This window comes from Bactrocera oleae, chromosome 3, assembly GCF_042242935.1.
Source record: "Bactrocera oleae isolate idBacOlea1 chromosome 3, idBacOlea1, whole genome shotgun sequence".
In the NCBI taxonomy this organism is placed as follows: Eukaryota; Metazoa; Arthropoda; class Insecta; order Diptera; family Tephritidae; genus Bactrocera; species Bactrocera oleae.
The window spans coordinates 44257969-44285745 of record NC_091537.1 but is presented as its reverse complement, the minus strand read 5'-3'; the positions used below and the strand labels follow the sequence as shown (position 1 = coordinate 44285745).

Genomic DNA, 27777 nt, shown 5'->3' with positions numbered 1-27777 from the left:
TCTGCCCGAGCACACAGTGCAAAACCACCCAGTAGTAGCTTAAAAGCAATATTCTTGTTCAGATGATTGGCTGTCTGGAACTACTGCCTATCCGGTAGCAGAGTGCACGAGTGATTTCAACGTTTTCAAAGTGGTCGTGAGGACATAAATGACAATGAACATGTGGGCCAACCAAAATCCGTGATCACCGAAAATTCCATCGAAACTGTTCGTGAATTAATAAAAAATCAGCCGAAATCATCATTGAAATTCATGGAAATAGAATTAAACATCTCGATTTATCGCATTTTGATCGAACATTTGGGCTTACAAAAGGTGTGTGCACGGTTTGTTCCGCACAAATTGACTGACGACCAAAAATTGCTCAGAATTCAACATTCGAAGGACATCATTAAAGAGGCAAAAAAAGACCCGAACTTCCTTTACAAGATTGTGACTGGTGACGAAACGTGGTGTTTTCAATATGATCCCGAAACGAAACACCAGAGTGCTGAATGAAAAAGAAAAGAATTTGTCTACTTTGGAGTTTTGAAGCGTGTGGTGTTCGGCCTGAATATCGCGAAGATGGAAGTTGGCGTTTGTTGTACGATCATGCGCCGTCTCATCGATCGACGCTTGTGGCCGATTATTTAACCAAAAATCACATTTAACAATCAACCACTCCCCGTACTCACCTGATATGGCACCGTGCGACTTCTACCTTTTCGGAAAAATGCATTTGCCGATGAAAGGAAATCATTATGCAGACGTGGAGGCCATTTAAAAGGCTTGCACCGGCATACTAGCGGCCATACCGGGCGACGAGCTAAAACACTCGTTCGACACGCTTTTGGACCGTGCAAAAAGCTGTATTAAAGCAGAAGCAGACTATTTTGAATACAATTAATTGATTTTGCCGATAAAACAATTTGTTCTGTCTTTTTTTTAAAGTCCTCTTTACCTTGTAGAAACTTACTACTTTTAACATAAATATCAATCTAACTTACAGAAATCACATATTCATCATTTAACTGATGTATAAGATCAACCAAAAAGGCGAAATGTAATATACTTGTATATACCCAATTTATTAGGTATACCTATGAGAAATAGTAATAGAGTCTGAAATTATTACATTAAGTATATGGGACTACGCCAAGGTATGCACCAATTTTATTCAAATTCAGCGCTAAACCACATTATGGTTAAGAAAAAATGTGCACTTAAGTTCATTTAAATATCACACATATTGATCAAAATAAACCGTATAAAGTCAAAGTATAAGTATATTGGGGCCAAAGAAAGATCTAAGCTAATTGCAATAAATTTTTACTTAAACTCAAATGTGCTCGATATGGTTCCACATAATTTTGTTTAAGATAACTCACATTTTTTTCGATATATTAATAACGGCTCGATTGCATCTATTTTCACCACCAAACTATTGTATATCTATTATACATTGACTTAATTTTACTCAGGTATATTACTTATTGACCGAAACATGCGCTAATAAGCCAACCGGAAGTTCATTCTCTGTAGCTAAATACACTTTTTATTTTAATTTAATATTACTTAATATTTTAGCATTTCTAACGGCATTTTGTGGGCGTGGCAATGATCCAGAAGAACAAACAGACGTCCGGAATTCAACACGGCTTGTCTAACTATTACAATTAGTACATCATTTGGCGATAGTATAAAAATAGATAAAAAATTACATTTGTATACCAAAAGGTCATAGTCGGTTATAACCTTCCTTATAACTCTTCTTACATTTTCAGAAAAAATAACATTTTATAAGTGTAGTGTTTAGTACAAAATAAATTAAAGTCAAAAGGAATTAATTTATTAGTAATATCAAATTTACTTCATATTCAACCTTTAAATATTTTTTAACCAGCGGTAGGTAAGCGCCATACAAAATCTATGGGTATGGGGGAATTTTTATAAATATATGACCAGGTTGACGTGACGAGATAAATTCCGAGTAACTGTCTGTCCCTATGTCCGTTAATCCGTGTGAGCAATAACTTAGGTAAATCCAGATAAAACTTGTCATTCTCAGAAGTTTGCACGTCTACAAAATGTCGTTTGGCGAAAAATTATAAAAGACTATAACTTATTAAGGCTAATTTTAATCTTCACGTTAATACAATGAAGTCAAAGCTAAAGATGTCATTAGAACAAAAGCTTAAGCAACCAGTAAGACATCAAATCTAGTCGCTCAAAAATATTCCCGATTCAGTTAGAATTGTAAAACCCTTATATACTATGAACAAACGTGCAAGTTATTTCAGTTATACATTTTATTCCATCTTTCAGAAGCCATGTCTAAATGACGTGTTATCCGGTAACATCGCGACATCGATAATGTTGTTGGGTACTGATTACATGTAACTTAACTCTCTCACATACAAAATCCATAGCGACTATTTTGTAAACTGTGCAAAGACTGGTTCTCAATGCTTAAGTCAATATAATTTTTTTTATAGATTTTAAAGACTTTGAAAATCAAATAATTTGTAATTGTTCATTGAAAACATTAGGAAAGGACAACGGGGTTGCTTAAATATTTTTTGCGAGGAAATAATCATTTCTGCATCAAAAAACAAAAGCGTAACAGAACTTCCCAGCACCTGTTAGCATGAGGTTGCACAAAAATTGCTAATTTATATGCACAACATATGTATGTATATAGTTTACTCGATTCGCTACTCTTCAATGATAGGCGTATTTAAGACAGATGCTTTTCCTTTATATTTACCAAGTCAAAAAATATTGTATATATTCCAACTCTATAAAATATAATTTAATAAAGGTAAAAGTTAGGTTAGGATCCCCAAGATGGAGAGGAACGACTTGGACTGTTAAATTCATTCATTAGTGAAGTCAGCAAAAAACTTCTGTAATTTGATATTAAGCATCGACAAAGCACCCTGAGCACCCATTACAAAGCTGCTCAGGCGTTTAATTTATATTCCTGCCATCTTCTGTCTAAAGGTGTGTGATCCGATGGGTTTTAGCCTCGATCATCTCCACTTGAGGTATCTGCACCTCATCTTGACGAGCACAGTGGCTGCGGTCCGGAGCAGTAGATGAAATACTACCTTGATTGCAGCAACCTCACCTTGAAAAACGTTACAATATTCAGGAAGCCTGAAACTAGTATGGATGAATAGCTTCTGACAGTAGACTCCTCCACAAACCTTCCGCCCAAACCCTCCTTACCCCTCCAACGGCTTCTTTCTATCCATATCTCCCTAACAGGTATGAGAACAGGGAAAAAACCACCGACACTATGATCTAAATGATCCGGTACGAAATCTGGTGATATGTGCAGAACGGCATTAAGTGCCATAGTTGGTATGGTCGTTAGTGTCGTAGAGCCCAAGGACTTATTTGAGTGAGAAACCTCACTTGCCTTGTTTTATTTCCTCAATATTAGGTTTCCACGAAAGATTCTTATCTAAGGAGAAACCTTATACGCTGGCTGGAGGCGAATATCTCCCATTAACGGCAGTAGTGTCTCCGGGATTTTATATTTTCTAGTGTATAAAACTCGTTTGGTTTTACTTGTGTAAATGGCAAGACCACATCCATACGTCAAATTTGATTTTTGAATTTACATTTAGTTGACCATGAGATGCAAGTAGAACAAACTTAAATAAAATAAACAAAACAAATAATAATACCAAACTTATAATTCAGAAAATTCATTATAGTATTCAGTATTTTGAGTGATTGAAATTATAGTAAACATTTTGAATATTAAAGGAATTATGCACTAACAGACTCGCTAATTTACTTATTGGATTATAACAGATACGAATTATAGGTCGAATGAATTGAATTCAGATACTTAATTAAAGAAGGAAGCGAAGGAAATTCGTGGTTGTAGTTCGACTTTGCCCATTTTCCAACGGCAAAAGGTTGGACATAATGTGGCTTGGTCCCAATACAATCATTTTCGCAGTAATATCTTAATTTTTACTTGGGTTATCGCTTGCAAAGAAGGACGGACAGACGGACAGTAACCCGGAATTCAGCTCGTCTCGTCATGCTGATCATTTACACATATGTATCGTATATATCACTCGATTAGTTTTTGTTGACATAAACAACCCAACAAAACTTTAATACTCTGTAGCAACATGTTGTGAGAGATGAGAAATAATATACCTTTGCTCCGGCAACAACAGCTAAATGTAATCGATAAGCGAGATAAATAAATTCGTAACAAATGAATTTTATAATAAATTCATTAGAATATTGATAGGAGATTTTAAATGAAAAGTAGTTTTATGTGTAAAAATACTCACCAGGAGCCGGTTGAGTGGGATACGAAGGTTTTTTCATCCATTCGTAATATTGTGTCTTTACAGGAGATGTGTGGTTATTATAGGTGGAATTTACTACACCAGTCACGGTATTATTTGAAGGATTTTGAACTGAAGTCGTCGATAAGGAAACTTCGGGACTGGGGGCATTACTTCCCGATGTTACCAAAGACGGAGATGGTACCCCGTCAATGATATGAAGATCATTACGCCTAGATTCATTTATTCCAGCAAGCTCAACTGTAGATGGTCCACTAGAATTAGTGCTTCGACAAGAACTTGCACTGTTGCCTATGACAGTGCCATTATTTGATTCATTGATAAGTTGTTGCGCATTTGTACTTTGTAATAAGTTGTCAGTTGTCGATAATGGAGAATGCCAATCTGTGTTAGAACTACCAGTTGGATGAAACATATGATGTGTATTATAGTATACTTGATTATGTGATGATTCCATTTCGTTCAGTAGTTGATGATTTGCTGACGTAGGATAATTTGCTGTCCACTGCCATGGTTGTGCAGGCGAATAATTCAAAGTAGTGGGATTATGTTTCTGAGGATAAGTCATTGGATTGTAGTATGAAACCATTTTGCAACTTGTTTTGCAAAAAATTACTTTCAAATATTTACACAATAAGCTGCATATAGTTTAAATAAATATTTTATATTAATATATTTTTCCCCGCTTTTATATTGTATTTATTACAACTACGTGTGTATGTTTAGGCAACTTTTAAATCCATGTATGGAACATTATTTATACACTAGCTCTTACAACCAGAACTTGTTAGAAGTATGCTTTTTTCAATCACCATTCAAGGGAGAGCACTTTCATATAAATAAAACACAAGGTACATAGTAAGTTGTAAATATATTATATAAAGATCAGTTAATAATTAATTAATTTGTTTAATTTATATTAAAAAATGTAAAGAGCACTAAAAACGTGGATACGCCAAGTTCTTTGAAGCTTAAACAAAATTAACTGTTTATTATAATAAAAGGTAGTCCATATATTCCGTTGACTGCTTTAAAACTACAGGTGCCATTTTTAATTCCACTAACATCTACCATCCATTTAAATACCACCAATCAGATGAAAGACAATTTGGATATACAGAAATTAAAACACTTACAGTGCTCCTTTTCCACCTACCAACCAAAACCTTCACTTTAACTTGGGAACTGTTATTATTTCAAGTATTGCTACCCTTGTCGTTCGCGTTAGTCAAAACTCGATTGGCTGTTGTAAACCACACCCATCTGCGATTACTTTTGCTATTGGAGAGAATTTAAGGTTATAAATAACATATTATGTGTTGTGAGCACAAGGTAAATACAATAGTTTGCGATCAATTCCTAAATAGGCGTTACATAATTGTGAAAACGAACAAATTGTTTCGCCAATTGATATCAATTATTAAATATTTACCACACAAATAGATAGGTAATGTGTATATGTATCTAGGGGATATTAAAAATAAACGAAGAGAAAGAAAAAGTTTGAAACATAGCAATTTGCTTTTTGATATATTTTTAATTTCCTACAAAGTTTATGTTAAAATAATTTCAATTCTTAAAGTATCTATATCTAGCCAAAATAGTACTTTCGCCCCTTGGTATATATATCCACTTGATAAAAACTTCGAATATTTTATTTGAATAAAACTCAATAATATATAATATTAATAAATAATAATAAAACCATTAATAATAAATACACATAGTCGTATCAAATTTATGTATGATGTAAATGGAATTGTCTGAATTCTACTTCGATTTTCTCCCACTCTCTCATTGAGTATCTTCAGTAATATATGTAGTTGTATGCTTGTATAAATGTAGTTGTATGCTTACACACCATCAGGGCCGGCCCGAGACAATTTACCGATCTAGGTAAACGCGAAATTTTCCGCCCCTTCTAAGCCTATCTCGCCTTAAGAACAAAATTTATAACTTTTGAAAATTATTCAGATTATTTTATTAAAGTAGTAGTAAAGTAGTAGTACAATAAAAAGATTAATTATTATAATAATATTTTCGTGCCTTTAATTTGGAAAAATCAGACAAAACTGTTTTATTATTAAGAGTTTGTGCCACTTTATTTTCAATTGATAATGTTGCCAAGTCGGTCAGTCTTTTTAGACACATTGTAGAAAGGACGTAGGTTTTGTTAAGCTTCAATTTAGTTTATTATTTCCAGTTGCTACCTACACAGGAAGTGTAAACAACACCAGTATTGCCGGAAAAACATTTAAAACGATATATATTAATTCGCTTGACAAAATATAATTTAAAACATCCAGTAGACTAGTTTTATTATCTTTTATTTTTATATTGTACAAAAAATTATTTTCTTTCACGAAATTTGGTGTAAACTTTCCTTCTTATGTTGCAAACCCACTGTACGCCCTACTGAAAACCCTAATTTTCAATAAAGACTTCTGACGTCAAAATATCAGATTTTTTAAAAAGTCAGTAGGCTTTATGTTCGTTAAAATATCTACTTTTGGATTGTATAAAAATATATACTTGTACATACATAACTATCAAAATTTTTCACAGAAAACGCAAAATAAAACCATTAAACAGCTAAATAACGATTCACATTTTTTTTATTTAATCTGTCTATTATATTATTTCATAGTAGTAGCTAGTTAGTGGGGTCATTTTTTGAATTTTCTGTGAAAATTTGCCATAGCAATGTACAGAGGTTTTATACCATCAGAAAGTAGAAAATTCAACGAACATAAAGCCTACTGACATTTAAAAAAAATCTGATAATATGACGTGAGAATTTTTGATTAACAAGTAAGGAAGGGCTAAGTTCGGATGTAGCCGAACATTTTATAATCTAGCAAAGTTAATTGTATACTCGTTTGAGATTTCTTTATAAATTTTAATAATTAGAAGTAGGAACTGTTGCCTCAGTGAAATTAATTCAAGCAATTTTGATAATTGAATTTATATAGAATGCATTACAACTGTATTGAGGAGTATGAGAAGAAATCGTTTTTAGACAATAAAAAAAAGTTTTTTATTTATTATACCGATATTATTATACATGTTTTGCTTAAAAATAATAAATTTTAACTACTTTGAAAATTTTGTTATTATATTAATTTGTATATAATACTTACAATATAAAACATACATTTTTATAGAGATTCTTATAATATGGATACATATATCCATATTATATTTCTTTTCTCCTTATACTATTTAACTTCTATCATATATTTATACAATAATATCTTATATAATAACAAGTTATACAAATAATTTAAGTTTTCTTAATTAAATTATTTACATATTTTTCTTAAAATTGTCTTAAAAAATATTTTTAAAAAAAATATGTGGAAATATTGCACTAACTCTGAAAACTTTAGTTCATTAACATCGGAAGAATCCATGTTTGAAAATACCCAATCAATTTGTGTATCGGCAGGCGTAGTTTAATATTCTACACCAAGCAGGGAACTACAGTTTTTTTCTTGGAGCAGATTTCTTATTTTAGTCTCTGTAGACATTAAACAAATGTTAAAATCTCCAACAATCAGCACATTTTGATTGCATAACTCATTATGATTGCTCTATCCTCACCTCGATAATTGGAGTAAATCCTGATATATCAAAACTTTCGCAAGGATAACTCCAAGTTTCTACAAAACAAAAATTTTAAATATCTGAAAATAGCATCAAAAAGTCGCTTTTTTATATCATTAATGTGAGCGTGAGGATTCTGAACATTATGGAATAAAATTTGAAATTCGGGAATTTCGGGAAATCATAAAATTGAAAACTTTATTTGTGTTCAATTCCCTCAGTTCCCTAAATACAGGATCCGATTCAGAAAGTTTGTTAGGAGAAATTAAACTTCTTATGATGAATAGACCTTCTGCAGAAGAAGCTCGACTACAAGCGACATATATTGAAGCTCTAGGCATTTGGGGTCGAGTATGAACTACAACTGTATTAAATGTGGCACCCTGACTTTTATGAATATTGTAGTTATTTCCTCAGCCGGAACCACTGGAAACTGATTTCTTTCAATTGGATTTTTTTCATTTCTTTTATATTGAAAAGATTTTAGAACTTTTTCAATTGGTGTCCAAGAACTTTCTAGAGGATGAGGTTTTTTTGATCGTACTATCAAACCAACAGAAGGTTCCAAAAATTTAATCCACAGAATTGTTGGAAAAGAACAATGGAAATCAATTTCCATAAGTTATCCAGCTATTAACCAAGCCATCACACGTGTTTATATTCACTGTAATCATATATTTAGCGGAGGTTTTTAGAGTCAATTCATAGGGCAGTCCCTGCCTTTCAGAAGTTTTGAAAAGTTTAACTCTTTCCAAACTATTCTCATTTTCACTTACACCAATTCCTTTAACTGAGTCTTTTTCAGTTGAAAGGATAGCTTCAGTTGGGATTCGAATGAGCTTAAGGGCATTGAAATTATTTGTCTTTTCATTGAACCAAAATAAATGCATGGCAACATCGGGAACTTCCTCGAGCTTAACTACTTGAGTTTCAGTGAGTGATATGTCCTCCTTTATCATAGTATCAGCATAGCAAAGCAATTGCAAAGGCCTGACCCTCCCGTTGTCTCATTATTTCTGTTAATTCAAAGCATTTAAATAATTCCCACAAAAGGGAACCAACTAAAGTGTTGTATGCATCTTTGGGATTAGGTGAGAATATCCACCTTTCTCCAACAGATGAGAGTTGCTTCAAATCACCAAACACTATGATCGGTATACTAAAGAAGGGGCTGTCTGTTTTGAAAATTTGTTTCAATCTCGCATCAACAGAGCTAAACATACGAGCACCTACCACCTATATTTCATTAATTATGATTAATATTAAATCAATAAGTCTGGAATACAATAAATTAACTGTGTCATTGCTAAGTGGCCTCAACTCTCTGTTCAACTGATTAACAGGTAAAGAAAATATTGAATTCCACCTATTTCGAATGATGCTTCGCCCGTAAGTGCACAAAAAAGAACTTTTAAAGAACTTGCATTGGATCCAGGTGTAGAATTATAACGATGGTTAAGAACTTGATATATTGCAGATATCAAAGAGAGTAGAGCGTGAGGTTCGCCACAGCCGGGATCGAGATAGGCATACGATTCAGAGAGACAGGGCATCGTCAGTAGAGCGTGAGGCTTGACTCAGACACCTTCCTGATAGATATAGAGTTAAGAGAGAGAAATAGGGAATCTGCAGTAGAGCGTAGGATTTGCCGCATCCGAGATAGGGATAGACATCGAATACAGAGAGCAGCACGAGTTACCGATTCATGGGGAAATAAATAAAATTAATATACTGATATATGCGATATAAAGTCACCCAGAATTTCGAAAATCTTTATAGTTATTAGGTACATGGGGGCTAAGAAAAATATTGACCCGATTCAACCCATTTTTGGCATACAGACATACTATTGTCAAAAACGGATCCTCTCTGAGTTTCAAATACATGTCTTACGCATTGACTGATATTTTCGGTAGAAAGTCAACTATAGGCCCTGGGGTCCACATATTTGGTACCTAAGGGCTTAAACAGTTTCGGTTCGATTTGGACAATTTTTAGTCAGAAGGTGGCACCCATTAGAGGGACTATTCGTGAAAAGTTTTATCCCGATATATGACGTGCTTATTTTGTATACTGGAATGTGAAAGAATCAGATGGAATTTAAAATTTTGTTATATGGGATATGATCCGATTTCCTCCACTTTCGTATTGAACATAGGAATAAAATCGAAATGTTATGGAATGAATTTGGTTGAAATCAGTCGAGCAGGTCTCTAGACATATTATTTCACCTAAAAGTGGGCGGTGCAACGTCCACTATCCAATTTTGATACCGGCTCTTATAAAGCCCTCTTGTGCCATCCTGGGTATAAAAATTAATATCATTTATATAATTCAGTTTTAGGCTTAGTTTTAGTTAATAGAAATAATTTTTAGTCCAGTTTTATTTCTATACCCTTACAACATGTTGCAACAGATTATAGGTATAGTAAAGAAGTAGTAGCTTTATTCACCAAACGTTTGTCTGTAACACGTAAAACTATTCGAGATAGATATAGAGTTATATATGTAAAGGGTCTACCAACAAGAACGACGTCATGTTAAAACGAAATATAACACTAAAATTTGGTCATAATTGGTTCCGCTTTCCTGTTATGTAGATAATTTTATGCCGTTTATGATTTGAACAAAATGTCGGCCAAATTGTCACCGCGGCTTCATTTTCTACCCGTTTACGCCAATTTTGGATAATCCGGTGCAGCGTTTCGGTATGCTATGGTGAGCTCAATATTGAGCTCCCCGAGCGTTGCTAGTTGATTAGCGTAAACTTTTGATTTAACATACCTCCAGAGAAAAAAATCTAGGGATAATTTTTCGAAATTAACGAGTCACCGAATTTTGCTCGCAATGTGTCCATATTTAGACGTGAAACATGAGGCCGCGTACCGTCTTGCTGGAAATAGAGATCGCCCGCGTCGATTTCATCAAAGTCCGGGAAAAACAAGTCGTTCAACATTGTGTTATAACGCTCGCTATTGATGGTAACGACATTTCCTTCCTCATTTCGAAAGAAATAAATATATGTATAGGGAGTACAGTCAGCTGGACGTTGCACGTGAGTGTTAGTTATATGGGAGCTAAGGCAAGTTTTTGGCTAATGTTATTGGTTTTAGGAACAAATATACACTGTTATTAGAAAAACACGCTTACTCAATTTCATTAAAATAACTAGCACATTGACCGATATATGTGGTATAAGGTAAACTGGAAGTTCGAAAATTTTTTTATTTGGTATATGGGGGCTAATGCTTCCCGATCCGATTCAATCCATTTTTGACACAAGGGTATATTATTATCAAAATAACATTTTCGTCGCAGTTCAATTATATTATATATATCACAGACTGACCGATATTTTCGGCAAATAGTTAGCTATAGGTTCTGGGGCCCACATTTCTGGTATTGTGGGACTTGAATAGTTAAGGTCCGAGTTTGACAATTTTTATAAATTAATTTGTATACTGGAAAGGAAAATTAAATTTAAAGTTGTGTTCGAAGTAGGCGTGGTTACTGTCCGCTTTCACCCGTTTTCGCATTTTAACATCGGCATATAGTTTAATGCCGAATATATCGGCCTTGGTCTAAACCTCATATCGCTGACGCGCAATATAGCAATAAGACTAAGTTAGTATTGTTATAACGGCAGAATCCTTCCGAGTTAATAGTCCTTGGTCGTCAAACGTCGTGGGAACGGTACGTGTGGACTGCCGCGGTAAAGCTATTGCATAGCATTTTTTTATCAACTTATGCAATTATAATTATTTATTTATTTTTTATGCAGTATTTTTTTTCTTCCTTGATATTAATTCAAGTTACAGTTTTTAAGCGTGGTGATCGATAAGAAAACATTTTTTTTTCTTTCATTGAATAAATGTGAAGTTAATATTATTTAAAATATTTTTATTATCTTACAATACATGTAGGTTATTCAGGAATTTTTATCATTGAAACTATAGGTTTATGGTAACTGAAATAAAGAAGATAAGTTGGAGGATTGATTTCATTTAAATATCTTGAAAATACCGCGTCAATGGTGGTCCCATATTTTGTTGTGGATTCTTGTGGATCATTATTAATTTTCATTTAAATTCAATTTTTCCGATAGAAAAGTTGTCAAATGCTTTGATATTATCAGCGAAGTTCATGTTGAAATCGCCAGCCAAGCTAAGTGGAAATTTATTACCATTGATAATCCGATTGAAATATCTAATTTCAATTGTATTGTTCAAGTCAACCGAGATACTGTTCCAAAAGGTGGGGTAGCTATTTTCCAAAATAATAATAATGTTACTAATATTATGACTCCGAATATTGAATAATTTATTTTATATTAATTAAATTTTTATTAAATTCTATATTTTTGTTTTCCATTAAAAAAATGGTATCTTAAATATTTTTATTTTTGAATCACCCAGCTTTTCAATTGATTTGTTCCGCTAGAGATACACGAAAATACGCCTACAAGTTTGCAAACTTTGCAATTATACTTTGTGATCGTGTTAGGTTTATTTCCGTTACGAAATTTCTGATTCGGTCACTGCTCTCAAAGCCCGCGTTAAAAGCTATGCAATAGCTTATTAATAATGTTACTAATATTGAATAATTTATTTTTATTAAATTCTATATTTTCATTTGCCATTAATAAAATTGCATCTTAAATATTATTTCTTTTTGAATCACTCTGCTGTCTTTTCAACTGATTTGTTCCGCTTGAGATATGCAAAATACGCCTAAAAGTATGCCAATATTTTGCGGATACTTTGTGATCGTGTTAGGTCCCCTCACTCAATGCCCGCTATGCAATAGCTTAAAAAAACTAAGGCTAAGTTTATGGCCTTTAATATAAGTCAAGATGACACCAAATTTGATTGTAATATATACACGATTCCATCGAATAATGGATGCTTACATTTTTCGGAACATTTTTTAATATAAAGTTTGGCACCTGACGGAATTTCCCAGGCTGTGATTCTTGCAAGTTGCAAGAGTATAAATGTTCGGTTACACCCGAATCATCAAAATACATCAAAATTAGTATTTTCTACGTAGTTTTTTCTACATTTACAAGATGTTTGCGTTTGGCAAATAATTAATAGGGAGCACAAAATTTGTGTTACGGTATATATTGTTTGTTCTTTCATCTTATGGTTTGACATTAAAAATGCCCCAAGTTGCACAAGATTTGCAAAAGTTTGCTTCAACTGATCACATCTTTCAACGATTGAAGACAATGCAATATCAATAATGGCCAACTAGAGATTAATTTTAAAATTTTCTTTGGCATTGCGAATTGGCTCATCTTCCCCTTCTTTATTGACTTGTCTTTTTTGTTTTCTCAAGCGAGTTTTGATGCTGATTCTGATTCGAATGTACATACAAACACTTATATATGTGATTGTATAGCAACAAACAACGTGCAACAACAACCACTGGTGCTACTATTGGTCGTTCACTAACCCTGCAAGAACAGTGACAGCTATTTGAAAAATAACTGAAACATTTTTCTTAAGGGCCTTGAGCAAAATCTGATGTAAACAATCGTATGTTTGTGAGTGCACATCTCTCTTTAACGCATAGGTATTCGGAAATGATTTACTATATATCTGTGCTGCTCACTTTCATGTTTTTCGTTAGGACAATCATGACCATAAATTCATCATAGCTGAAAATTGTCAGTTTAAGTTCGATGTATGTACGCTTTTGTATGAGTATGTTTACATAAAAAGTTTTCGACGCAAAGCTGAGCGAAGTGTTAGACAACTTTCATCTTTTTACGCTTTGCCAAGCAACAGTCGGTATTTTTATTAGAGAATAACACTGAAAGCAAAGCGTTAATTGTGGCATACCCTTTTTTTCTTCGCTTCGTTGGTACAGTATGAACTGTCACGCAATGCGAGGAAAGTTGTAACATTTGTGAATGGTAACTGAAAATTGTCTGCCATGACTCAAATCGATCACAAATGAAAAAAAAAACTTCGCGTGCAGCAGAGAGTGAGATAAAGAAAAAGAGAGAGAGTTGAATTGTACATATTACAGCGATAATCGAAATAATATTGTGGTATACAAATTTAATATTTAATTTATTTCTTCAACTTGTACATTATCTTCAGTCGGAGCAGGTATAGGTATAGCCGATGTTATGGATTTATGGGTAATGAAGTATGAAACATATGTTCCTGATTCTAAATATAATATATATGTTGTCAATAGGTAAAATTATTTATTAAAAAATTACCAAAATATTATCCCGCAGAATTGTTCTATTAATTTCTTATCTAACAGGAATGACGTCACAAGATTGGCGTAATCTTGTATTCCATCATTCTTGGTTCGATGACGTATGCTGTTGTCGTAACCTTGTGTACTCTAAATGCTTCAGTTAGTGATCGACGCAAAACCTTAGTCCGTATCAGCTGATATGACCTAATTAATGAGAGCGCAATGTAAAATAAACATTGACTACCGCTTCTACCGTCCGTAACGTGAGATGTTTGGAAACATTGGGTTTTTACCGTAGAAACGAGTCCGCTGATTTTTCTCTTACAGCGCAGCATTGCCAATCTCCATATTTTGTGGTATTTAAAAAAATAAACTTTGTTAGATTTTAGTTTTAATCTTTTACATTAAAAAAAATTATAACTGAAAAGTTTAATACATGCGAACCATCTCCATATATAAATTAAGCAATGGCAACAGTGTTCAAATGACAACAAAAGAGAACAACTGATTTCACCGTTGTCAGTACTGGCAAAACTTTTGATAAATTTCGTTTGATGCGGACGGTAAGTACAGAATGGCACCGTCAGTCACTAATTCAACCATAATTCTTTGAACACAAAGACGACTGCAGGACAGCGAAATTGTCTTGTCGACAAATGTCGTCTTAAAGCCAGCTTCTTGAACATTTTGAAGACGGCAGCGACATATCAAAGAGCTGATGTACACAATTTCGTTGTTGCCGTACTAAAACCTTTCATTCCATTGAAATTTATATATTTTCTTCAAAGTGAAATTTTTTCTACAAAAAATAAGTAAGTCGATTTATTTGTTTTCAATTATCAATTGTTATTACAAATGATATATCAGAGATATTTTTTCTGTTGGTAAGATAAGGTTAGACTTGTTAGAGCTTTGAATAATCTTACTTTCCACATATTAGTGGCAACCCTACAGCTGCCCATTGTTGTCGGGAAAACTACTATGTTGCTGTTGTCTAAATAACTGTGTCTATAAGAACGTATATATGATAATATTTGACAGATGCTGCCTGTCACCGTATCGTCGGCTATGTGTTCAGCGTTTGACACGTGCCAATGTGTAGCTAGAAGCCTGAGAAATGCATCCGGCAAGCATACGCATCCAAATGTATGTATGTCGGAAAGTGAGCGCAAACCAACAACAAAAGCATTGCTCACAGCAAAAAAAAGCGAGATGGAAATTTGAAAAATAGTCGTGACGCGACCTTGATAAATCACTCTGATGCGGCCAAAGAAGTATTCATAATTGTGGTTCTTTAATACCTCTAAACTTTTAATTCATATATAGATATAAATATGTAAAACAATGCACATAAAATTTAAAGAAATAATTACAACGTGGCCTCCCTAGGCAAATTTTCGGCCTAGCAGTCGCTGTAATTGTAGCGGAGTAAGAAAAAACTTTAGAATACCGTCCCAGTATTTTGGGGATAAAATGGGTTTGGGCGAATGAAGGATGTTCTCCAGATTGAGCATATATAACTGCGGGAAACTTATAGTTTTCGAGATATTAGCGTTGAAATTTCAACTATTTAAATTACGTATTTTTTCCACTAACACTTTTCGTTGTACACATCTATTTCACATTCAATAGAGCAAAAATAGCTTTTATTCAATATTTAACATAAGATGTCGATAAGGTAAATTTGGCTAATTGTTATTCTGTGAATAAATAGAATTAAACAAAAAGTTACAGTTAAGTTGAATTAAATCTATTTTTGCACTATACAAGGTGCGTTCCAAGTAAACGCTTCAAAACTCCAAGGTAGAATACCGCATTAACGTTTTGGCCGGGTGAAACAAATTCTTTGTGGATAATACCCTTGAAATCATAAAAAAAATCAGCATTGTCTTCACTTTTGACTTCTCCAGGTGCGGTTTTTTGGGTTTCGGCTCATTTCTCATTTATGTCCTCACGACCACTTTGAAAACGTTGAAACCAGTTATCAATTAAAACGTTTCGGTAAAAGTTTTAAAACAAAATTTAATGTTGGCTCTTTGTTCGAAGCTCATTTTCGCACCGATGACAAAAACATACTGACACTTAAAACTCAATAACTTCACTTCCAATATATGAAATCTCATGAAATTTTTACTGAAAGTCGATAAAGGACAGCAGATTCTAACGCACTAGTCGACATATAGTTGGCGCCACTAGAGTTTACTTTGTTACTTTTTTACTCTTTACTTTGGAACGCCCCTTATATATGGTAATGTGAAATAAATGTATGCAAACGAATTTGTGAAATGTTAGTGGATATAAAAGGGAAAAATATAAATCTAAAATTCATTATAAATCGAAATCGAAAAAATACGAACTTTATTGACTTGATATTTTCAACTTTAAACTCGAAAACTATAAGTTTCCGCAGCTATATCTAAATGTTGTATATTCTTGACCTGGAGAGAATCCAGGGCGAGGCGTATTGATGGCCGGATGACTATTTGGTGATGAATCTGTGGTAATATATTCACATGTACTCGTCTCTGTAGAATTTGGTTCAAAATGTATTTGATTTATTTTGATGTTTTTATGACTTATTATTATAAGATTTATTAATATGCCTTCCATGCATGTGGTGGTTTTTCCAACCAGGCTAGTACGATTTCGGAATCTGATTTCTCAATGTTCGAATGGGTCTGCACCATCGGTACTAATTTAGAGAGTAGTAGTGGGCTACAAGACTCAAGTCGTGGTAGTATGGAAGAGCTAGCTTTGCCTTTGTCGCAGCGCCGCTTTGTGTGCGCATATATCTAGTGACTTGTCTTTTCAGAAGAAGCGCAGTTCCGTTAAGAGCGATTTTGTACGCTGGAATAATTTATAAAATTGAGATAATCTAATGACACTTAGTACCTGTGTTCCTTGGAACTCAATGGATGTTGTTATTGTAGATGCCATAGCTAGGCAGCAAATTAAGACACAAAATTGTAATTTAATTCAAGGCGAGGTATCGCTCTCAATTAGGTATACTCGTAATATACATATTTCTCAAACCGTTATAGCTAAATCAACCAAATTTGGTCAAGACAGTATGAAAATGGGTGAAATCAGATTTTAATCCCGCACAATCTCCATACATCGGTTATGTTGAAAACTACTACTATCTATGGAACTACAATTAATTGAGACCAATTTTGTCTCAATCACTGCGGCAGCATAGCAAAACATCATATTCGACGCAAAAATGTAGCAGTATCAGTATCAGCAGAGTATCTGCAGAAAACAGCAGGACGCAATATTGGAGTAATTTGCTCTCTTGAACATCCCCTACATTACCTCCTGAAAATGGGCGAAATCGCACTATAACCACGTCTACTTCCCAAATACACTTTTAAATTCTGAGTACATAAAATAAAATAAAGAGGATATCAAATTTGATTCTTGTTCATTCAAGAACTCGTCAAATAATGAATGCTGAGTTCTTTCGCAACATATTTTAGTATAAAGTTCTTCAACAGCTAAAAGTATTTTCCAGAACCTTTAAGAATCGCGAGAGTATAAAAAGTTTGGTTCCATCTGAACCTTGCCCTTTTACCCTTTCGAGTTTTCGTTTTTTTTATATTCGTTCCTGTTTATGTTGTTTATAAGGCACATTCGCGTGAGGCATCCTGAGTAACGTCAAATGACCTGCGACCTTCCCAGCCTTGTTAAACTCCTACGGACATTGGATCTGTGGTAATGTGATGATGTAATGTCAAGACGGACATGGAAGTCGACCTCGTCAATTTGGACGTAGTGAGTGGTGAAAGTGGATCGATGAATCTGTCTTCAATCTAGAGCAGCTGCTCGAGGAGGACGGTGGCGGTATTGATGGTAGTGCGGAACTCGCAATTCTAGAGAGGACCTTGAGGTATGAAGGTCTTTGAAGTTAATCTCCATCACGATAGGGCGGCCTCCTATAATATCTTACCTTTTTTAACACAATTCTGAAAATAATCGGTAAAACTCTGAAGTAAATTCAAAGAGAATATTTTTCTGATAATAGTATGCCATTGAGTTCAATCAGGCTAAAATCAGGTTAATATTTACATTAGCCCACATATACCTAATATACAAATTTTAGAACTTCCGGCTTACTGTATACGATATATACCGGTCAATATAAGACTTCTTTAGGAAATTTATTGCATCTCTCTCTAACTACATTGCAACCTTGTGCCTAAAATTAATAAAACCGGTCAATGCTACCCTTAGCACCCATATACCTAATATAAGAATATCAAATGTCCGATTGAATTTATAGCATACAGTAATGTAAATCAGTAATGTTTTTTACCCATTTTGACTTACCATCTGACTTTAAACCGTTTATGTTGGTCAAAATATGTTATATTTTAATGAAAGTAAGTGGATATATTTCTTTAATATAAATAGTAGTAGTACATAATATTCCAAATATAGGTATGAAACTAATTTGAGGACTTAAAAGGTTGAAAGTGTCAACATTATGGAGGAGGAAGCTTTCTTAAGCGCCCCGGGGGATGTCAAAGGTGCTATGTCGGCGATAAGGACTAGGCCGAGAGTAAAACTCAGTAAAGAGGGGTTGAAAGCAAAAGCAACCCATAAAGCGACAGTAAAAGTCCAGAAATGGCTTTGTTGCTGTAGGCTTGGGCTACAGTAAAAATAAAGGAAGACCGAGCATACTATGAGTCGCGGGTGCGATTTACATCCACGGATCTAGGAAAGAATTGCAGCCAAAGGCAGCGGTCTGCTGGAAGTGAAACAGCGGGACCGGCTAAACGACCGAGATAATAGGAAGACGCTGTAAAGCCAATTGTAAGGCTCGATCAGGAGAATCCCTCCACATCCAGGGCGATAGGGACTCCCAGCGAGATAGCCAAGAGGTATTTAATCGTGGCACTCATTGACAGAACCAACCCCTCTGGATAAATTACCCGAGCTAGCCTAAGCCAACGTTCGATGGTGCAGGCTGGCTTATAGGGGTAAAGATCCAAAAATACACTGTCCAAAAAGTAGTGAATCTTAGTTGCATTCCGTCAATTCCTAAGGCGGTAAGAGGTTGTTCTACGGCTCCTCTCTGAAAGTCAGCAACTCCGGCAAGAAGGATGGTACCCAAAACTACATCCTCCAAATAAACAATCCGACCGACAATATGTTCAAGGGGAGGTTCGGGAAGATGGTGTGGGGCATAGGTAGCGTGTACATTCACCTCAAGAAGCGCCACCCGGTCGACATCAACGAAAACACGCTAGAGGAGCGAGAGGTGGAGAAGAATATAGGAGAGATCCTGGGAGACATACTGAAGCTCCAAAACTCAGGTAGGGAAGGGCCGAAGATTCAACCCGACCCCGAAAAGAAACCGGCACTTAACAGTGAAGGTTCTTCAAATAAACCTACATAAGAGAAAGGTCGCCTCTGCTGAACCCCTTCTCAATTTTGAGATGATCAGCTACGATGCGGCTTTAGTTCAGAAACCATGGATAGTATCAGCAAACATGATATCTGGACTAAAGTCGCCAATATACTTAACATTCTTCCATATTACAACAAACAAGGTGAGAACATCCATACTGGTAAAGAAAAGTATGCATTCATATATTGATCCAAATTTTTCTTCAGATGACCTGACTGTAGGATGGCAAGGCTGAGACGCTACCCCTTACATCCTGTTACATACCATACGATAGTGAAACGTCGACAGTAGAACTCCGGAGGTTAATGGATGTGGCGGATAAAGCTAAAAGACCTCAAGTTATAGGCGCAAACAACAATGCAAGCCACACAGTATGGTGTAGCAGGGATATCCATGAAAGGGGTGAGTCTTTACTAAACTTTATAATGATAAGTATTCTATCTACAGCCAACCGGGAGGAGGAACCAACATATGTTGGCCCTACCTCGGAAAATATACTTGATTATGGCAACAATGCGAATTAGCCAAATAATCACTGTCAAAGATTGAGAGGTGCTTCGAAACCCTCGTTTTTTTACCATAGGGATGTAAGATTTCAAGTAGAATTCTCAGACCTCAACAAAAGTGTAACTCTCATGAACACTAACTGCGATCTATACAGGAAGATAGTAATGGAGGATTTAATTAGACTCGAGAAATGTTACTCAATCTCTGAATTAGACGACCGGCCAGTAACACTCACTAATATTATCCAAAAGACGATGCAATACGTCAATACGTGCCTCCCCGTACATGCAAAGCAGGGATCGATGCCAAACTTTTCAAACTGGCAAAAAAAGCCGATGAAGAACACTGCTGGAGGAAATATAAAGATGTACTTAAGAAGTTCATAAATTAAATTCGAAAAAAAAATTACTATTCAACCGCTTCGAACTGTTAAAATCCCCTAGTAGTAAATTTTTCAGCCATTATGCAGAATGAATCAACAGCGCCGATACATTATCTAATCACAATATACGAATAATGTTTAAAGCTTAACTATGTACCTATTCGTCAGAGAGAGACAAGGGCCATATTCATACCGAAGGCGTGCAAAGGAGTCCCCTTTTACTTGAGAGAATATACACCAATTAGTCTAACCTTCTTTTTATATTAAAGAAAAGCTTCGAAAGCACAGCAACGCTCTAAGGATCGTGAACCAATGGGCGACCAACCTAGAGATTAATGTCGATAAGACGGATATGGTACTCTTTACAAGGAGGAACAAAATTCCGACATGGAAACCCCCGACGTTTGAGTTGAGTTAACAATTAAGGAGCATAACATGTATCTCGTAGTAATTTTGGATAACAAACTGATGTGAAAACTCCAAGTGAAGGAGTGAGTGATAAATGCCAATTATGCCCTATATGCATGTAAAAAGATGTAGTCCCTAGCATGAGGCCTATCACCTGACGTCAACCTCTCACTCAACCTACCACCAGTTGGCATAGCAATGGAAAGCTATGTAGCAAAATCAGCTGCAAGATTAGCGGCGTTAGGTAAATTCTCCACAAGAACCTTCTGGCATAGCTCAATAAGCAGGGGCAAGCGACTCACTAGCGTAACTTACAACATCTATACAAACATATCAAAAATGACTGATGGAGTGGGAGCCGGAATCTATTGCTCGGAGCTGGATTTCAGGCCTTCAAGCTTACGGAATGCTGCAGTATCTTTCAGGCGTAAGTCTTTGCGATCACGAAAGCGGCTGAGGTAGATAACAATGTAGAAAACAATATAAAAAGGATAAATATATACGTTAGAGAATTTTCTTAGAAGCATGGAAGCAGAAGATGTAGGCTACCGGAAAGCGGCTGCATACGTAGTGGGTTCCAGGAAACGAAATAGCTGATGAGATTGCCAAAATTCCCAACCTTCTGGCTACCGAACAACTACAGGAATTACGGAAGTCACTAAAAACGATGTACAATGAAATTTCCGAAAGAAGGTGGAATGCCGGAGAGCCACGGGACCAACAGGACTGCCGTCCTATTGTCAGGTTACAACCGACTGACATCACATGCAAGCCAAATGAGAATAAGTAACGACGATACATTCATAAAAAGCCGAAAAGTAGGCATGAGAGAGACGAATATTTTCCGGATGAATCGGATCTCTTTGCGTAGACGTATATCGAGTTGCGAATGTTGAGCCTATTGGTTCACGGCTGAAAGCGAATAGAGACCCCGTTCGAGACAGGTGGATCCTTTTGATAGATTTGGTGATTAGTATGCGTGGGCTGTATCGATGGTGTGTTGTGTTGCATGCTGTGTTTTTTGTGCTGCGCGAGTTGTGTGCGATGCGTAGTGTAATAAAGTATACATGATGATGTGTGATGGGTTAAGCAAGTGATGTCCGGAGGTCATATGTCATGTGACATCCCGGTTCTCTTACTCACTACGCAACGGGGTTGGAGTGGCGATGTTGACGAGGATGCTCGTAACGTTGCTGAGGGGGGCGAGAGCGTGTTGTTTGGGTTGGTCTGGTGCAATGAACTCTTTGTCGCTGGCCGACTATTCTGCAACGGATGCTAAAGTGATTTGCCATCGGATTAGATCGCCTTCAAACCGGCGAAATAGCGTGTGATACGAAATTTGACAGTATGGACACGATCCGTCTGATATGCATTCGGACGTGGCGTGATCGTCTGCAAAGCGAGTCATAGAATTACCGTGAGCTATTACAACCTGCTGGCGTTGTGCGGGCTTCATGCTCTTGAAAAGTGTACTCCTCTTCAGGGCGTGGGGATGATGGCAAAGGCTGCAGCTTGAAGGACCCTGATCCTCAAATGGTTTCTTTTCCCTTGTCTCCCTGGCTGCCACTGCGGATGGCAGTCCTATAACATTTTGGATCCTTAGATCGCTGACGGGTGCTGCTGATGCTCTAGGGGGAGTAATCACGAACCTCACAGTGTTAGGCGAACTGTGGCTTTCTTTTACGTCCATTTCTATAAAAAAGGAAATTATGTTAAACTTGGTTTGGCTCATAATTTGAATAATGTTATTTGTAGGGCTTAATATGATATTTATAAGTCGATAAATATATCACAAGTACATATATGTATATATTGCGACGAGCACGGATGATAGACAAAATCGAATCGACGATAAATTGCCAGAATCAACTAACTAATCAACTCGGATAATGAGTAGTATAAGTGTTAAGTTGTTGGAATTAGAAATAAAGATAAGTGTATGGCCACTAAATTGGGACTTTAATTTAACAGCCCTGTGATCGAACTCAAGAGTGAATTACACGGTAGACGATTTATTGAGATATCCGTAACAAGATATTGCGTATTGTTTTACATCGCGTTTGTGCGGCTTACATTTGCATATATGAACTAAAACCTATTGCCTAATTGACTCGTAAAATACGAAATTACGAGTGAATTAGCGGAATAAATGTTTAATTAATTTTACTATTGAGTTCGGAGAAATCTGACAATCCGATCCTCGATGGAGCTTTCCGTTGAAGGAATGGATTCGTCCAGTGTGATGTCGGCTGATAACATATTCTAAATCGTTTTCCACCGATGTCTCTTATGGCGATCTTTGAGGTAATCTTCCTTCCATCTATGGCTGAATTCATGATGAGTAATCTTGATTTTTCCCATCGGTAATTAAAGTTAGTTAGTCCCTTTCAGCCCCAGGTACGGCGAGAAGTGAAACTCCTCTGAGGGAATGTCTAGGCGTAAGAGCTACGTAATTGGAATGATCTTTCGAGAGTGGGGAGATAGATCGTGAATTTAATACGACTTCTATACGAGCGAGTAGTTTGGTAACCTCCTCATAATTCAATATTATAATTACCCGTCGTTTTCTTTAAATGCGACTTAAAGCTTTTTACTTCTGATTTCCAGTGGCCGCCCATGTGGGGAGAACATGGCGTATAAACGGCCAATTGATCCCTTGGGGCGTATATTTCCTAAACATTTCTGGGGAAACTTTTTAATGAAATTGACATAATTTTACTCTGTGCTCTTCGACAAAGTTTTTCCCATTGTCGCTCATAATTTTTTGATGGAAATCCGGTGGAAATACCGCGAGAAAAGCCACAATATTCAGATCCGATCATAGCTCGAGGTTTACTTTGTCATAAAGCATACAAAGACAGCCATTTAACCTTTTCTGAATGAAGAAGACCTTAACATAGAAGCCTTTACCTGAAAAAGTCCGCCGTGGCAGGCTTAGTGTCTTCAAGGTGACGCTATTTTGTTATCGTACTGTGTGCGTACGAAATCGGTACGCAATAGGTCTTTTCAGTGGCATCAAAAAAGCCATGTACAACTTGTAATTCTACATTAGGGTTAGGATGATTTTTGTTTAACTTTTCTTTATTTGCCTTTTTGAAGTCTAACCATAAATAATATATTCAAATTTTAAATTAAACAAGCTCAAGATTGTGGTTCAGCTTTTTTACCACTACGTTTCTTTTTAAAAGACTGGTAGATCTCTTCTTTTCAAGCGGGTTTGATTACATGCTTATCGCAAGGCATTAGCTAATGGATTTGGATGCTCTCGGAGTTTAAGTTCGCATTTCATTTTGCTGTTCTCTACATCTTTCTTTACCATATGAATATCATGATCTTTGTAAATATTTTCATTTCGAATGTACCATGGGGAACCCGTTAACGCTCTAACTATTTTTGACTGGGACCTCTGCATTATGTCAATGTTAGTTGCACAGGTCATACCCCAAAGTTGAATACCATTCATCTAAATCGGCTTTATCACCGCATTGTATAGCAGAACTTTATGGTCAAGGCTAAGTTTAGAATTGTTATTTAAAAGTCACTTTAAATTTGCTGCTCTTATTTTCATGCTTGTTATTTTGCTGGATATATGTTCTCTCCATATGAGCCTTCTGCCAAAGTGGACTTTGAATAGATAATATCCGCAATCCTACTTGTTTTTGTTTGCCAAAAAACAAGGGAAATTGGGACTATTTTTGGAAAGTCTTTAAAACTTTAATTTTAATTTAAAAATTTTTAAATTGCACTGGTCGTATCTATGACACTTCAAGCCTTTTTTTTTGCAATTTTTTTCAACCAGGTTACCAGGATTTCCTCCGTTGATAATACGGTTCTTTGAGTTTCTGTGCATTCTTGTCTCCAGTGATCTATTGAATCTTTACCTGTATCACACAACCAACATGCTTTTACTTTGTCGTCAGCCCATTTTTTATTTCCGCCTTCTAACGTTTCACATCTTGCTTTTGCAATTAACGCGTAATCTTCATTAATTTTTAAGTATTCTGGGACTTCGCCTGAGTATAAGTATCTTTGGTTGTATTTCAGCTTTTCGATTTTCTTCTACTGCAGCTGCCTTTCTATGCGTATAGTAGTGTAATAAAGTATACATGATGATGTGTGATGGGTTAAGCAAGTGATGTCCGGAGGTCATATGTCATGTGACATCCCGGCCCTCTTACTCACTACGCAACGGGGTTGGAGTGGCGATGTTGACGAGGATGCTCGTAACGTGGCTGAGGGGGGCGAGAGCGTGTTGTTTGGGTTGGTCTGGTGCAATGAACTCTTTGTCGCTGTCCGACTATTCTGCAACGGATGCTAAAGTGATTTGCCATCGGATTAGATCGCCTTCAAACCGGCGAAACAGCGTGTGATACGAAATTTGACAGTATGGACACGATCCGTCTGATATGCATTCGGACGTGGCGTGATCGTCTGCAAAGCGAGTCATACAATTACCGTGAGCTATTACAACCTGCTGGCGTTGTGCGGGCTTCATGCTCTTGAAAAGTGTACTCCTCTTCAGGGCGTGGGGATGATGGCAAAGGCTGCAGCTTGAAGGACCCTGATCCTCAAATGGTTTCTTTTCCCTTGTCTCCCTGGCTGCCACTGCGGATGGCAGTCCTATAACATTTTGGATCCTTAGATCGCTGACGGGTGCTGCTGATGCTCTAGGGGGAGTAATCACGAACCTCACAGTGTTAGGCGAACTGTGGCTTTCTTTTACGTCCATTTCTATAAAAAAGGAAATTATGTTAAACTTGGTTTGGCTCATAATTTGAATAATGTTATTTGTAGGGCTTAATATGATATTTATAAGTCGATAAATATATCACAAGTACATATATGTATATATTGCGACGAGCACGGATGATAGACAAAATCGAATCGACGATAAATTGCCAGAATCAACTAACTAATCAACTCGGATAATGAGTAGTATAAGTGTTAAGTTGTTGGAATTAGAAATAAAGATAAGTGTATGGCCACTAAATTGGGACTTTAATTTAACAGCCCTGTGATCGAACTCAAGAGTGAATTACACGGTAGACGATTTATTGAGATATCCGTAACAAGATATTGCGTATTGTTTTACATCGCGTTTGTGCGGCTTACATTTGCATATATGAACTAAAACCTATTGCCTAATTGACTCGTAAAATACGAAATTACGAGTGAATTAGCGGAATAAATGTTTAATTAATTTTACTATTGACTTCGGAGAAATCTGACAATCCGATCCTCGATGGAGCTTTCCGTTGAAGGAATGGATTCGTCCAGTGTGATGTCGGCTGATAACATATTCTAAATCGTTTTCCACCGATGTCTCTTATGGCGATCTTTGAGGTAATCTTCCTTCCATCTATGGCTGAATTCATGATGAGTAATCTTGATTTTTCCCATCGGTAATTAAAGTTAGTTAGTCCCTTTCAGCCCCAGGTACGGCGAGAAGTGAAACTCCTCTGAGGAAATGTCTAGGCGTAAGAGCTACGTAATTGGAATGATCTTTCGAGAGTGGGGAGATAGATCGTGAATTTAATACGACTTCTATACGAGCGAGTAGTTTGGTAACCTCCTCATAATTCAATATTATAATTACCCGTCGTTTTCTTTAAATGCGACTTAAAGCTTTTTACTTCTGATTTCCAGTGGCCGCCCATGTGGGGAGAACATGGCGTATAAACGGCCAATTGATCCCTTGGGGCGTATATTTCCTAAACATTTCTGGGGAAACTTTTTAATGAAATTGACATAATTTTACTCTGTGCTCTTCGACAAAGTTTTTCCCATTGTCGCTCATAATTTTTTGATGGAAATCCGGTGGAAATACCGCGAGAAAAGCCACAATATTCAGATCCGATCATAGCTCGAGGTTTACTTTGTCATAAAGCATACAAACACAGCCATATAACCTTTTCTGAATGAAGAAGACCTTAACATAGAAGCCTTTACCTGAAAAAGTCCGCCGTGGCAGGCTTAGTGTCTTCAAGGTGACGCTATTTTGTTATCGTACTGTGTGCGTACGAAATCGGTACGCAATAGGTCTTTTCAGTGGCATCAAAAAAGCCATGTACAACTTGTAATTCTACATTAGGGTTAGGATGATTTTTGTTTAACTTTTCTTTATTTGCCTTTTTGAAGTCTAACCATAAATAATATATTCAAATTTTAAATTAAACAAGCTCAAGATTGTGGTTCAGCTTTTTTACCACTACGTTTCTTTTTAAAAGACTGGTAGATCTCTTCTTTTCAAGCGGGTTTGATTACATGCTTATCGCAAGGCATTAGCTAATGGATTTGGATGCTCTCGGAGTTTAAGTTCGCATTTCATTTTGCTGTTCTCTACATCTTTCTTTACCATATGAATATCATGATCTTTGTAAATATTTTCATTTCGAATGTACCATGGGGAACCCGTTAACGCTCTAACTATTTTTGACTGGGACCTCTGCATTATGTCAATGTTAGTTGCACAGGTCATACCCCAAAGTTGAATACCATTCATCTAAATCGGCTTTATCACCGCATTGTATAGCAGAACTTTATGGTCAAGGCTAAGTTTAGAATTGTTATTTAAAAGTCACTTTAAATTTGCTGCTCTTATTTTCATGCTTGTTATTTTGCTGGATATATGTTCTCTCCATATGAGCCTTCTGTCCAAGTGAATGCTAAGATAGGTTACATCATTGGCCTGTGGTATAATATTATATAAAGATGTTATTCATTTTAATTGGCTGACATATTTTTTGTCTTAGTGAGAATGTAATATCCTTACACTTTTGTTGATTTACATTTATTCGACGGTTAGTAAGCCATTCTTTGACCAAAGCTAAAAGCTCCTCTAGTACTCTCGACGCTTTGATGGAACATTTATTACGGCATACTAGGGCTGTGTCATCCGTAAAAGTCTCCTCTATTTATGATAT

At 36.0% G+C, this 27777-nt stretch overlaps 1 protein-coding gene across 2 annotated transcripts in view; it reads right to left on the bottom strand.

Annotated features, from left to right (window-relative positions):
* The window catches only part of cad (caudal type homeobox), an 80231-nt gene extending 74924 nt beyond the window's left edge, over positions 1 to 5307 (bottom strand). Inside the window, exons 1-2 of one of the 2 annotated variants that reach the window (XM_070106570.1) lie at positions 4936 to 5306; positions 4302 to 4872 (exon numbers count right to left, since the gene is read on the bottom strand). In XM_070106570.1, coding sequence (XP_069962671.1) covers positions 4302 to 4776 — 475 coding nt within the window. In that variant the 5' untranslated portion in view covers positions 4777 to 4872; positions 4936 to 5306. Of the gene's footprint in view, positions 1 to 4301 lie in introns of both variants that reach the window. The other variant, XM_014241087.3, reaches the window with a different exon arrangement.
* Between the last annotated feature and the right edge of the window lie 22470 nt (positions 5308 to 27777).